Genomic DNA, 11,505 nt, shown 5'->3' with positions numbered 1-11,505 from the left:
ATAGGGAAAGGGGTAGAAAGAGAAGTGGGCTGTACCTTTGTCCGAAATGAATTTCAGATCTGGTCAACATTCTTTTCCATTTTTTTTTTTTTTGTAATTGCTTTGTTAGTTAATATTTATTTAAATAGCATAAAAAAATCTAATATTAAATCAACCGCTCAAAATCTCAAAGGAATATATGGTTGGTTGGATCTCGATGATCTAAAACATGGAAAACGCTTCTCCCGTTGATTTTAGGGTATTGATTCGAAGCGAAACGACGCCGTTTCCGAGGAGAACGATAACCGGATGTAATTTCCGGTTCGGTCTGATGTCCGCCGGCTAGCTATATTTGCTCCGGTTTGATTACAGATTTTGTCTACTCCCCCTTCGACCCACAGTTCGACGAAATCAATGAATTCGATGCCTCAAGGCCCTCAACGATTCTCAGTCATCTTCCTCACCCTACGGCGAGCCCAGATAGTTGGTTTCCAGTTCGGACGAAAATGCTGAGAAAACTGCTAACACAAGCGCCCACTCGCCGTTTCCTCTCTTCGGCGACTCCTTTCTTCCAAAAATCTTCCCTTTTCCCGTTTTCTTCTTCGCCGGAGTCTCCCCTCCCGGATAATAGTCCCGGAGAACATGCCGACGACGGACCTTCCGCCTCCGGAACAACCATTTCCGTTGACCGTTCAGGTCTCTTCAATCCTCCTGGTACGTTTCCGACCTTTGCATAGATTTTATGAAGTGGGATGTCTGTTTCATGTGATCGGAATTGAGTTTTACTGATTCGGGTCTGATCGTTTTGCTTGTGTTTGGAAATCTAGAGCATTCCCATGAACCCTTTCCGGATTCGGAACTCGTCAAGCACCTCAAGAGCATTATCAAGGTATTACCCTTCAGGCACTTGGCCTTTTAATCTGAAAGTCTCGAACTTTTTGTTGGTCTCGTGATTAGAAACATGTATCGGTGCAAGATTTTCACTGATTTTGAGGGTTTTATTTATCAATAAGTGCAGAATTTGATAGATTTATCAATGGTTTTGTTAGTTTCGGGGTGGTCCAATCTCAGTGGCAGAGTACATGGAGGAAGTCTTGACTAACCCTAAGGCTGGATTCTACATCAATCGTGATGTATTCGGAGCACAAGGTGATTTCATTACTTCTCCGGAAGTAAGCCAGATGTTTGGAGAGGTGATTGCATTTTCATTTCTGGTTTTGGTGTTTGAATACTTGTGCTTTGCACTGAAGGTGTGTCTTTTCGGGTTCGTATCATATCTAGTTTTATTATTCAATGCTGAAAATTGATCTATCTTTCGTGGTGTTTTGGTCTCAGATGGTTGGTGTTTGGGCCATGTGTCTGTGGCAGCAGATGGGACAGCCTGAGAAGGTGAATCTCATCGAACTAGGTCCAGGTCGAGGAACACTCATGGCTGATCTCCTCCGTGTATGAATTTTGCTGTTATGCTATGTTTTTCAGATTTCTAATTTTGTCTCGAGTACTGAAAGATTTCTCACTCACTGCTTTCTCATGTGACTTTTCCCTTGTAGGGTACATCAAAGTTCAAAACTTTCACCGAATCATTGCATATACATTTGGTGGAATGTAGTCCCACACTACAGAAGCTTCAGCACCAGGCCCTGAAATGCACGGATGAAGATGGGTGTTCCGAGAAGAAAGCTATTAGCTCATTCACTGGAATGCCTGTATCCTGGCATGCCACACTTGAGGAAGTTCCATCAGGAGGTATGCGCCTTTTTGCCACATTTATTCCGAGACTTTACTGGATAATCATTTAGGCGGTAATATCTATAAAGTTGACCGAAATGCAATATGCTAAATATGTTTAGTTCCAGGGACCCTGATATTTTTCATCTTTTCTCCTGATATCCTGTTTTTTTTTTATTGCTTATTGCTTATTTGGCAGTACCGACGATAATAATAGCTCATGAGTTCTATGATGCTCTTCCAGTTCATCAATTCCAGGTTAGTCACATTCATGTTTCACCTTTATGTGGAGGGGAAAAATTGCTATACGCTGTCTTTTATTGCCAGCTAGTTTATGTATCTTATTAGATTAAAACTTTGCAGAAATCTTCGCGTGGCTGGTGCGAGAAAATGATTGATGTTGGAGAAAATTCACAGTAAGAGTTCGGATATTTTTACCCTGGCAGATTTGTAAAACCATGCACATTTGATTGATAAGTTGTTGGTTTAGGTTTCGTTTCGTTCTGTCCCCACAGCCTACACCTGCAGCCCTGTATCTCATGAAACGTTGCACGTGGGCTGCACCTGAAGAAATCAAGAAACTTGAACACGTCGAGATCAGCCCAAAATCTGTGGATTTGACCCAAGCAATTGCCAAGAGGATAGGCTCGGATGGAGGGGGAGCACTCATAATTGATTACGGGCTGAATGGATTAGTTTCAGACAGTCTTCAGGTTGATGCCCTAAAACTGTTCTGAATGTGAATCTGTCTGGCTGCTTATGAGCTTTATTTTTCATTTTTGCATCGCGGGTCATGACCCAACCATGAGTTTTCTTACCGTTCTCGCAAATAATGTTTTGTAGGCTATACGAAAACACAAGTTTGTGGATATACTGGATGATCCCGGGTCAGCAGATCTAAGTGCCTATGTCGATTTTCCTGCTATAAAGCATTCTGCTGAGGAAGCTTCAGGTTGGTTTCTAATGGCTTTCTGCCAGAAGGCTTTAGTACTTGTGGCCCTTATCATACAGTTCTAGTAACTGCAGACAACCGGAGACAATCATCAGGCTTTGTTTTTTGTTGTGTGATATATATACATCCTATTCAAAGTTGCCATATTTATATGGGTTTGGTTTAACTTTAGAGAGACAGCTACATGGTACATCTGTTTTTGTGCACTGAAGCCCTAAACCCTAAACTAATTCAAAATCACACAGGTTAAAAATCTGTGTGACTTAGAGACACACCTTACTGATCAAGTCCAAAACCTTGTGGTTTCTGCAGAAAATGTCTCGGTCCATGGACCCATGACTCAGTCACAGTTCCTGGGTTCTCTTGGAATAAACTTCCGAGTCGAAGCATTGCTGCAGAATTGTGACGACGAGCAAGCTGAGTCGCTCAGAACGGGGTACTGGCGTCTGGTTGGAGATGGTGAAGCTCCATTCTGGGAAGGACCCGATGAACAAGCCCCCATTGGTATGGGCACGAGGTATCTCGCCATGGCTATCGTTAACAAGAACCAAGGAGTTCCTGTCCCATTTCCGTGAAAGATCCAAACTTTCTGTAAGGTTTTCGAATGAATAAGCTTTATAGTTTCTAGGAAAACCGGGTGGGGTTCTATTTCGATAGTAAGCATTTCGCAAGTTAATGCAATTTTGTAACAATTGTTTTTTTAGCTTCATATGCTCATTACATGATCTTGTATCATCTCTGGAAGACTTAATACAATAGCACTGTTTAACTCCATTGGAAGAGCTTGGGTGCATCACCACTTTGGTTTGACAAATGAAACGACATGATGTGCTTCTGGATAATCCGAAAACGGCATAACGTTTAGAAAGGTTCGGACGTTTTTCTTTCTTTTGTCTGGTCAGACATCGTGCCGTTTTTTTAACTGGCCGTTCATCATTATTTTATTAAACCGCTAATCCTGTGTTCGTTGGGAAAATCACCTGAATAACCCACTTTGGATCGTATCTATTTCAGTGTATACCACCGAAAAAAAAAAAAAATTTCAATTTTAACCGAAAAGTCCGAAATACCCTTTTCGTTTTATTTTTTGCGACCTTATTACGACTAACTGATATACAATTAAAATAAGATAGATGATTTTTTTGCCACCTTTTTTAGAATCAATTGTAACTATATTTAGATTTAATTACGAAGTCGTAATAACGAAGTTGTTTTCGAACGGATAAATATCGTAATTTAGTAAAGGTAATTTTGTCTTTTCACAGAAAAAAAATGTGTTATGTTTTCGGTGGTGTACTGGTGAAATAGATGCGACCATCTGGGTAAAAAAAACCCGTGTTCCTTGCGTCCCTTGAATCGTAAGGGGTGATGAGTCTGAGTCTCCTGTCTGGTCACGGAGGTTTCCAGCAATCATGGAAGAGCTTAATCGCGGCGGCTGAGCGCTGCGTCACCGTGAGACAGATCAAGGAGGCCCATGCGGTGTTCATCGCTCACGGCGTTCACCGGAACACGTACGCGATTAGCAAACTTCTCACAGCCTTTGTACCTCTCTCGAATGTGGACAAACACCTTCCTTACGTTTCCCTTGTTTTCCACTCAATTGAAACTCGGAATTCGTTTGTTTATGATACTATGATCAGAATCAGTTCTCGTAGCTCTCATCCTCATCTGGGTATCCGATTTTTCCGTCTGATGTTGGAGGAAGATGGAGATTTTGTAGCTCCCAGTAATCTCACGTTTCATTGGGTTTTGGTTTCTTGCCTGAGCTCGTGTTTGTTCTCTACGGGTAGGCAGATTCACTGTTGTGTGATAAAGAATGGCATACTGGCTTCGGATGGTCATGTTCAGACGGGAGTCTTGCGGCTCTATGCAGAAGATAAGGAGTTGCGAGAGGCACGCAAAGTGTTCGATGAAATTCCTTACCGAGATGTTGTCAAGTGGGATGTTCTAATGAACGGATATGTAAGATGTGGTTTGGCTTCCGAGGGTTTACGGGTCTTCAGAGAGATGCTGGTTTCAGGGACGGAGCCCGACAAATTCTGTGTTACCACCGCGCTAAAAGTCTGTGCACAAGCTGGGGCTCTTGCTCAAGGAAAGTGGATTCATGATTTAGTGAAGAGGAAGAAAGGATTTGAAACCGATGTATTTATAGGAACGGCACTAGTTGATATGTATGCCAAGTGTGGTTGCATAGAGATGGCAGTGGAAGTCTTCAAGAAGTTGAGTAAAAGGAACGTCTTTTCTTGGGCAGCCATGATTGGAGGATATGCAGTTTACGGGTATGCGAGAAAAGCGATCATGTGTTTAGAGCGAATGGAAAAAGAAGATGCTATTAAGCCCGATGGGGTAGTACTTCTTGGGGTCTTAGGTGCCTGTGCCCATGGAGGACTTCTAGAGGAAGGCAGATCACTGTTAAATAATATGGAAGCTCGATATGGAATTACTCCCAAGCATGAACATTACAGCAGTATAGTAGATCTGATGTGCAGAGCTGGACAGTTAAATGAAGCGTTTGATCTTATAGAAAGAATGCCCATGACACCGCTTGCATCTGTATGGGGTGCTCTACTAAATGGTTGTCGTACACACAAGAATGTTGAACTTGCCGAAATAGCTGTTAAGAATCTTCTCGATCTAGAGAAAGGAAACGCTGATGAAGAGGAAGCAGCTCTTGTTCAACTGTCTAATATCTACTTCAGTGTCCAAAGAAGTGAAGAGGCATCTAAGATTCGTCGGATGATAGGTCAGAAGGGCATAAAGAAGGCACCAGGATGCAGTGTGTTAGAGGTTGATGGAAATGTAAATGAGTTTGTGTCGGGAGATGGTTCACACCCAAATCTGCTGCAAATTCACACAATGCTTCAGCTGCTATCTGTTGATTCCTTACAGAAACTGTAGCCAGCATGTCTTATGTATGCTACTGCATTGTTCTCAGAGATTTAACGCGGTTTGTCTGTTGAACATAACTGTAGAATCCATTCTTGAAGTGGCTAATCTATCTGAGGAGACTCTCGAGCTATATTTTCTCAAAGAAGGAAGTTTCTGTTCAACACCTGTAACCCACAAAAGACACTCGAAGGTTCTGCCAGAATGCTAAAAGGGAGTACCTATGGAGGCAAGTTTCTGACCCCCGAAACAAGAATGGGAAAATTAAAGGAAGAATTCAACAAATGGAGGAATCTCCCAAAAGGGGCCATGGGAGTGGCATTGTTGTCCCTTTTTATACATCGATAGATTCTCAGTGAATATAGTAAGTTTCTCCATAGCACATAATAATGCTAAGCTTAGTTATTTGATCATCTTAGTGCGGAGCTAGCAAACCTCAGTTGGAGATTTGAGAGAGAATCCTTTTGGCGAACAGAGTTCCTCATGGTTCTGGAGCTCTCTTCTTTTTGCTCTCCAAAATATCAACATCCCAGAGAACCCAGTCTTGGTGTGGCTCCTACGTGGAAGTATCATGTGTGACGGAGTTCCTCTGTGGCGGCAATCCTCCGATGGCTCGAAGGTGCTGTCCATACCTATTGAATTGCAATTCGTAGATCATTTTATGTAAAATGTTCAATCACAGGACAAAGAATTGTCTGAATAATCTCTGAACTTTTCAGGAACACTACAAGAGATTTTACAAGAGCTGGCTGGACCTTGTCTCTTGAGCCGGAGTTGGACACCTTCCTTGATGGGTTTCCACTCATTGGATGAGCCGAGTCTCCTCGGCGGCGGCATCTGAAGGACCTTCTTGCTCGTCGTGCCAAGGAGCAATGGCATGTTCGAGGCTGTGAGGTACTTACCAAAGCAGCTCTTGAGCCCATGGGATAATGTTCTTCTTCTCCACGATCCATAAGGTTTTAGTGTTTAGGGTTCAATACCCTTCATCATCCCCTGCCGAAAGGTACTTGTCATGGTGGCTACACAAACGCACTGTCATGGCCTTTCTGAAAAATCTCCGTTTCTGCTTCTGTCATGTCCAAAACGCAGAACTTTCAACTAAGACATCACAGAAGAATCCGTACAGAGGATTCATTGGAGCAAATATATTGCAGACAACAGCAGAAATCAAGTTGTATGAATCTAAATCTTTATGATCTCTCACGTGAAATCTTGAGAATTCACATCTGAATTCATAATGGAGATGCGGAGAGAGATTCATGAGTTCCTCAAGTGTCTTTTTTGTAATCTTTGAAGCTTAATTTGATTTCGACAAGAGAAAAGACAAGGGGTTTCTTTCTTCCTAATTGTGGTAATAAGATATCATGGAATTAGCCTATAAGCATATTTATACATTGCGTATATATATACACACACACATGACACATTTACATTAATGGAAGAAAGAACAAGCATTTATACATTATCTAGGCTCAAGTAGATATTTCAATTGTGTCTGCGATGGTAGTAGACATTGTTTCATCATCTCCTCCTCCTCTTCCGCCATTGCCCTTTGTCGGACCTCATCATATTTACATCTTCATACCCTTCTCGAACCCTAGAACCAGGAAGCGCAATACCCATCTCCTTCTCCACTCTGTCTCTGCTTCGTCTTCACCATCCTCACCAACCAAAGGTGCATGGAGAAGAACGCCGGAGAAGGCGACGCCGTCGTTTCAGGGGTTCCCGAGACGTCGGAGGTACCAAAGGTCTGTCCTTTCCGATCACAGCGTCGACATGGACGAGCTTCTGGCTTCGATAGACCAGACCCAGAACGAGGAAGAGCTCTATTCCGTACTTTCTCCCTACAAGGACAGACAATTGTCCATACGGTTTATGGTTTCTCTCCTTTCCCGCGAAAAGGACTGGCAGAGATCTCTGGCATTGCTCGATTGGATTCTCGAGGAAGCCAAGTACACGCCCTCTGTTTTCGCCTACAATGTCGTTCTCCGCAATGTCCTCCGGGATAAGCAGTTTGACATTGCGCACGGACTGTTCGACGAAATGCGCCAGAGAGCTCTTGCTCCTGATAAGTACACTTACTCTACACTGATCACGTCATTTGGCAAGGAGGGTATGTTCGATTCGGCTCTTTCTTGGCTTCAAAAGATGGAACAGGACCGCGTTCCTGGTGATCTTGTGTTGTACAGCAACTTGATCGAGCTTTCGAGGAGGTTGTGTGATTACTCCAAGGCTATTTCGATCTTTTCGAGGTTAAAGAGGTCTGGTATCACGCCTGATATTGTTGCATATAACTCGATGATCAATGTGTATGCTAAGGCCAAGCTGTTTAGAGAGGCACGGTTGCTTATTAAGGAGATGAATGAAGCTGGTATCTCGCCCAATACTGTTAGTTACTCCACCTTATTGAGCATGTATGTTGAGAACCAGAAGTTCTTGGAAGGTTTATCTGTTTTTGCAGAGATGAAGGAGGTGAATTGCCCGCTTGATCTAACCACTTGCAATATAATGATCGATGTTTATGGTCAGCTTGATATGGTAAAAGAAGCCGATAGATTGTTTTGGAGTATGAAGAAAATGGGCATCGAGCCAAACGTTGTTAGCTATAATACCATCTTGAGGGTATATGGCGAGGCTGAGCTTTTCGGTGAAGCCATTCATCTTTTCAGGTTGATGCAGAGGAAAGACATTGAACAGAATGTGGTTACTTTTAACACGATGATTAAGATCTATGGGAAATCTCTCGAGCATGAAAAAGCAACGAATCTTGTGCAAGAGATGCAGAGCCGAGGAGTTGAACCTAACGCCATTACATACTCGACTATTATATCGATCTGGGGCAAGGCAGGGAAATTGGACCGAGCTGCGCTGCTCTTTCAGAAGTTGAGAAGCTCGGGAGTGGAGATCGATCAAGTTCTTTATCAAACAATGATTGTGGCTTACGAAAGGGTTGGTCTAGTGGGTCATGCTAAACGCCTGCTACTGGAGTTAAAGCGCCCGGATAATATCCCTAGGGAAACAGCTATTACCATTCTTGCCAAAGCTGGTAGGATCGAAGAGGCAACATGGGTTTTCCGTCAGGCTATTGATTCTGGCGAGGTAAAAGACATATCGGTTTTCTGCTGTCTGATCGATCTCTACTCCAGGAACCAAAAATATGCTAATGTCATGGAGGTATTCGAGAAGATGAGAGAAGCTGGTTATTTCCCCGATTCCAATTCAATAGCTCTAGTCTTGAATGCATACGGGAAACGACGTGAGTTTGAGAAGGCGGATGCGGTTTATAGAGAAATGCAAGAGGAAGGATGTGTGTTCCCAGATGAAGTTCATTTCCAGATGTTGAGTATATATGCTGCAAAGAAAGACTTCGACATGGTGGAGAAGCTGTTCGAGAGATTAGATTCTGATCTCAACGTCAACAAGAAAGAGTTGCATCTTGTCACTGCTGGGCTTTACGAAAGAGCCAACAGACTAAACGATGCTTCGAGGATCATGAACCAAATGCGAGAACGTGGAATTCTGAAGCCGTTTTCCGACGATACATATCTGAATAAACGTGTCTGAATACTCTGTAATGCAGACTTCCTGTGTATCTGCAGTTTCTGTAATGTGTGTATATGTAAAGTCAAAAGCTTCAATGCATTCCAGTCTGATACTAACTTCATACATTAAGACAAAATAATCTTGACTTCAAGATTACAGTTTGGATTAAAACTCCCTAAAATTCGTTGAAAGTTTTCAGTTTTCAAGTTCCCAGATGTCTGGAAATGGATCTGTTTGGGGGGTTCCATTTGAACCTTTTCCTCGATCACTGAAATGGGTTTTCCCTAAAGTTCCGAATCCTTTGGAAAAGTTCCAAACTTTGTCTCTGAGAGTTCACTGAAATGACCTTACAGAACGTTTGGTTTGGTCTCTGCCATGGAGAAAGACCAAAAAGGGGAAGAACAAGAAAAATTTGTAGAAACATGGTAAAGGCATATTTTAAATAATACATTGATTTCTTAGATAATATATAGTTTTGAAAATAAAAAAATGCGTTTTTATGCATAACTATGACCCCAATTCGAAGGACAAAACGTGACGACGTACTCTTTGGCAAAGCAAGTCACCAAAGGAGGAGGAGTGTCGTAAGCGTAGCTGTAGTAATTCGGACAAGCTTCCTTGAACATCGTCGAGTAAGTGTTCGGTCTGCATTTCTCCGGCGTTCCGTACGAATTCCGGCAACAGAATCTATCGTTATCGAACGCCAAACACGCGCTCTTGCATGCCACGACCTTGCCCTCCTTGTTCAACACCTAGTCAATGACAGGAGAATCAAAATTATAAAAAAAAAAAGACACAGATTGAATTCGGATTAATTTCAACGTTCCAAAAAAAACGAGTTAGAGCGAGTGAACTCACCTCGAGTTCATCAGGGCACGTGCCCTTGAGATCTTTCTGGCAACCGGAGATTGTGCATTTGGATGACACCGGTTTCGAATTCACAGCGACCGGAATGTTATATCCATCCACGAGGCTCACGTCATAGAAATTAGGTTTGGATCTATCGGACTGAACCGCCAGTTGGATTAGAGTCACCGGAGGTTTCCCGATCATTCCATTACACTCTAAACGTCCATCACAATCGCCTGTAACCATTCATATTACAATTACATATCAATGTATTATCTAATGAACCCTAGAATTATTTTAGCTCCTCATACCCCATCCAGTTCAATCTGAAAACGAAGATGTTATAACCCTAGAAAGAAAAAATTATCATATGGACCACCTGTTTCACAAGCCTGGTTCCAGTTGGAGTCGAAGTTGCAGCCGGTTCGGGCCCACAGCCGGCCGTTCCAGCCCCAAGGGATGTCGATACGTCTCGAGTCCCCGCAAGGGAGGAAAAATCCTCCGGAAGCCAACACGGGGTGGCCGGAGTTGGGGGCAATCGCCGGCCAAATCGGGAATGGACATCTGTTATGAACATAAAACGTTACTTCATGACTCGCTACTTTCCCTGCGTCATCATAGTTCATAAAACGTTACCTCATGGCATCATTACATGATAATATAAGATCGAATGATAAAGAAAAAAGGGTATCATATTATATATATATACACACACACACATACCATATAACATACAACTCGATATTATGAGAAGATGTAACCAGACGGCGACGTCTGCATGGAAATTCATGTTGGAAACTAGGGTTTATGATTTGATTTTCCTGATGAACTTGAGGTATTTATAAAGTGAGAAAACGTGATGTATTTTTTTTTTCCGTTTCCAATCTTAGATTATGCTTGAAGGATAGGATTAGTAGTGTGTTTTCTTTCAAGGTAAGAGACCAAATGTAGTTTTTTTTAATGGTAAACATTGTTTCTTGCAACAAAATCAAGAATTTTCAGGCGTGCAAATTTGATAATTACGCATTCGGAATAATATATACATATATGTCTGTATGTATATGATTTTTATATTATATTCTCAGAAAATATTTGTGTAATGCTATTGTGTAAATATAAGGTTTGGTTTTGTAACTTTTTTCTGTTATTCATGCTTGACAACTTTCAGGTGAAAATATGCTGGCATTTGAGTTTGGATATCCGTGTATAGGGGTGATCAATATTTCGGGTTTGATTCAGTTATATTCGAGTTCGGCTATTTCGATTATAAGAAAACTATAATCATTTTGTTTTATATAAACTTTGGTTCGGTTCAAATTCGTTTTTTACTGTAAAAAAATTATTTTTTCAAAAAAATTATTGGATGTTTCGGTTATTTTTTAATCTGTTCCATTTCATTTTTTTTTTCAGTTTAATAAAATTATAACCGTTGGATTTTTATATTTTCGATTTTGATTTGATTACATTTATATCTTATATTTATATTTGCTTCGATTTACCTATTCTATTAATAACCCAATTGGACACCCTATCCGTGTATCCAAATATTTCTTTGCCTAAACACTGTA

At 41.7% G+C, this 11,505-nt stretch overlaps 4 protein-coding genes across 4 annotated transcripts; 3 read left to right on the top strand and 1 right to left on the bottom strand.

The window, feature by feature from the left end:
- Nucleotides 1–355: 355 nt before the first annotated feature.
- LOC104823928 (protein arginine methyltransferase NDUFAF7 homolog, mitochondrial) lies at nucleotides 356–3,433 on the top strand. The gene is made up of 10 exons (XM_010555724.2): nucleotides 356–693; nucleotides 807–868; nucleotides 1,029–1,172; nucleotides 1,315–1,425; nucleotides 1,530–1,725; nucleotides 1,907–1,965; nucleotides 2,071–2,123; nucleotides 2,198–2,420; nucleotides 2,551–2,659; nucleotides 2,972–3,433. The coding sequence occupies exons 1-10, from the start codon at nucleotides 486–488 to the stop codon at nucleotides 3,232–3,234; spliced, it is 1,428 nt and encodes a 475-aa protein (XP_010554026.1). The 5' UTR covers nucleotides 356–485; the 3' UTR covers nucleotides 3,235–3,433.
- A 557-nt stretch (nucleotides 3,434–3,990) lies between these two features.
- LOC104823927 (putative pentatricopeptide repeat-containing protein At3g28640) lies at nucleotides 3,991–6,883 on the top strand. Its single transcript, XM_010555723.1, has 2 exons — nucleotides 3,991–6,164; nucleotides 6,265–6,883. The coding sequence occupies exon 1, from the start codon at nucleotides 4,028–4,030 to the stop codon at nucleotides 5,555–5,557; it is 1,530 nt and encodes a 509-aa protein (XP_010554025.1). The 5' UTR covers nucleotides 3,991–4,027; the 3' UTR covers nucleotides 5,558–6,164; nucleotides 6,265–6,883.
- Nucleotides 6,884–7,003: 120 nt separating this feature from the next.
- On the top strand, nucleotides 7,004–9,294 carry LOC104823926 (pentatricopeptide repeat-containing protein At5g39980, chloroplastic). Its single transcript, XM_010555722.1, has one exon. The coding sequence runs from the start codon at nucleotides 7,046–7,048 to the stop codon at nucleotides 9,107–9,109; it is 2,064 nt and encodes a 687-aa protein (XP_010554024.1). The 5' UTR covers nucleotides 7,004–7,045; the 3' UTR covers nucleotides 9,110–9,294.
- Nucleotides 9,295–9,396: 102 nt separating this feature from the next.
- LOC104823925 (thaumatin-like protein) lies at nucleotides 9,397–10,737 on the bottom strand. Its single transcript, XM_010555721.1, has 4 exons — nucleotides 10,661–10,737; nucleotides 10,317–10,544; nucleotides 9,947–10,173; nucleotides 9,397–9,840 (listed from the first exon to the last, which is right to left on the bottom strand). The coding sequence occupies exons 1-4, from the start codon at nucleotides 10,725–10,727 to the stop codon at nucleotides 9,586–9,588; spliced, it is 777 nt and encodes a 258-aa protein (XP_010554023.1). The 5' UTR covers nucleotides 10,728–10,737; the 3' UTR covers nucleotides 9,397–9,585.
- Nucleotides 10,738–11,505: the final 768 nt, after the last annotated feature.

The sequence above is a fragment of the Tarenaya hassleriana genome, unplaced genomic scaffold (assembly GCF_000463585.1).
Source record: "Tarenaya hassleriana unplaced genomic scaffold, ASM46358v1 Cleome4, whole genome shotgun sequence".
Taxonomy (NCBI): domain Eukaryota; kingdom Viridiplantae; phylum Streptophyta; class Magnoliopsida; order Brassicales; family Cleomaceae; genus Tarenaya; species Tarenaya hassleriana.
This window is presented reverse-complemented; position numbering and strand designations above follow the sequence as displayed.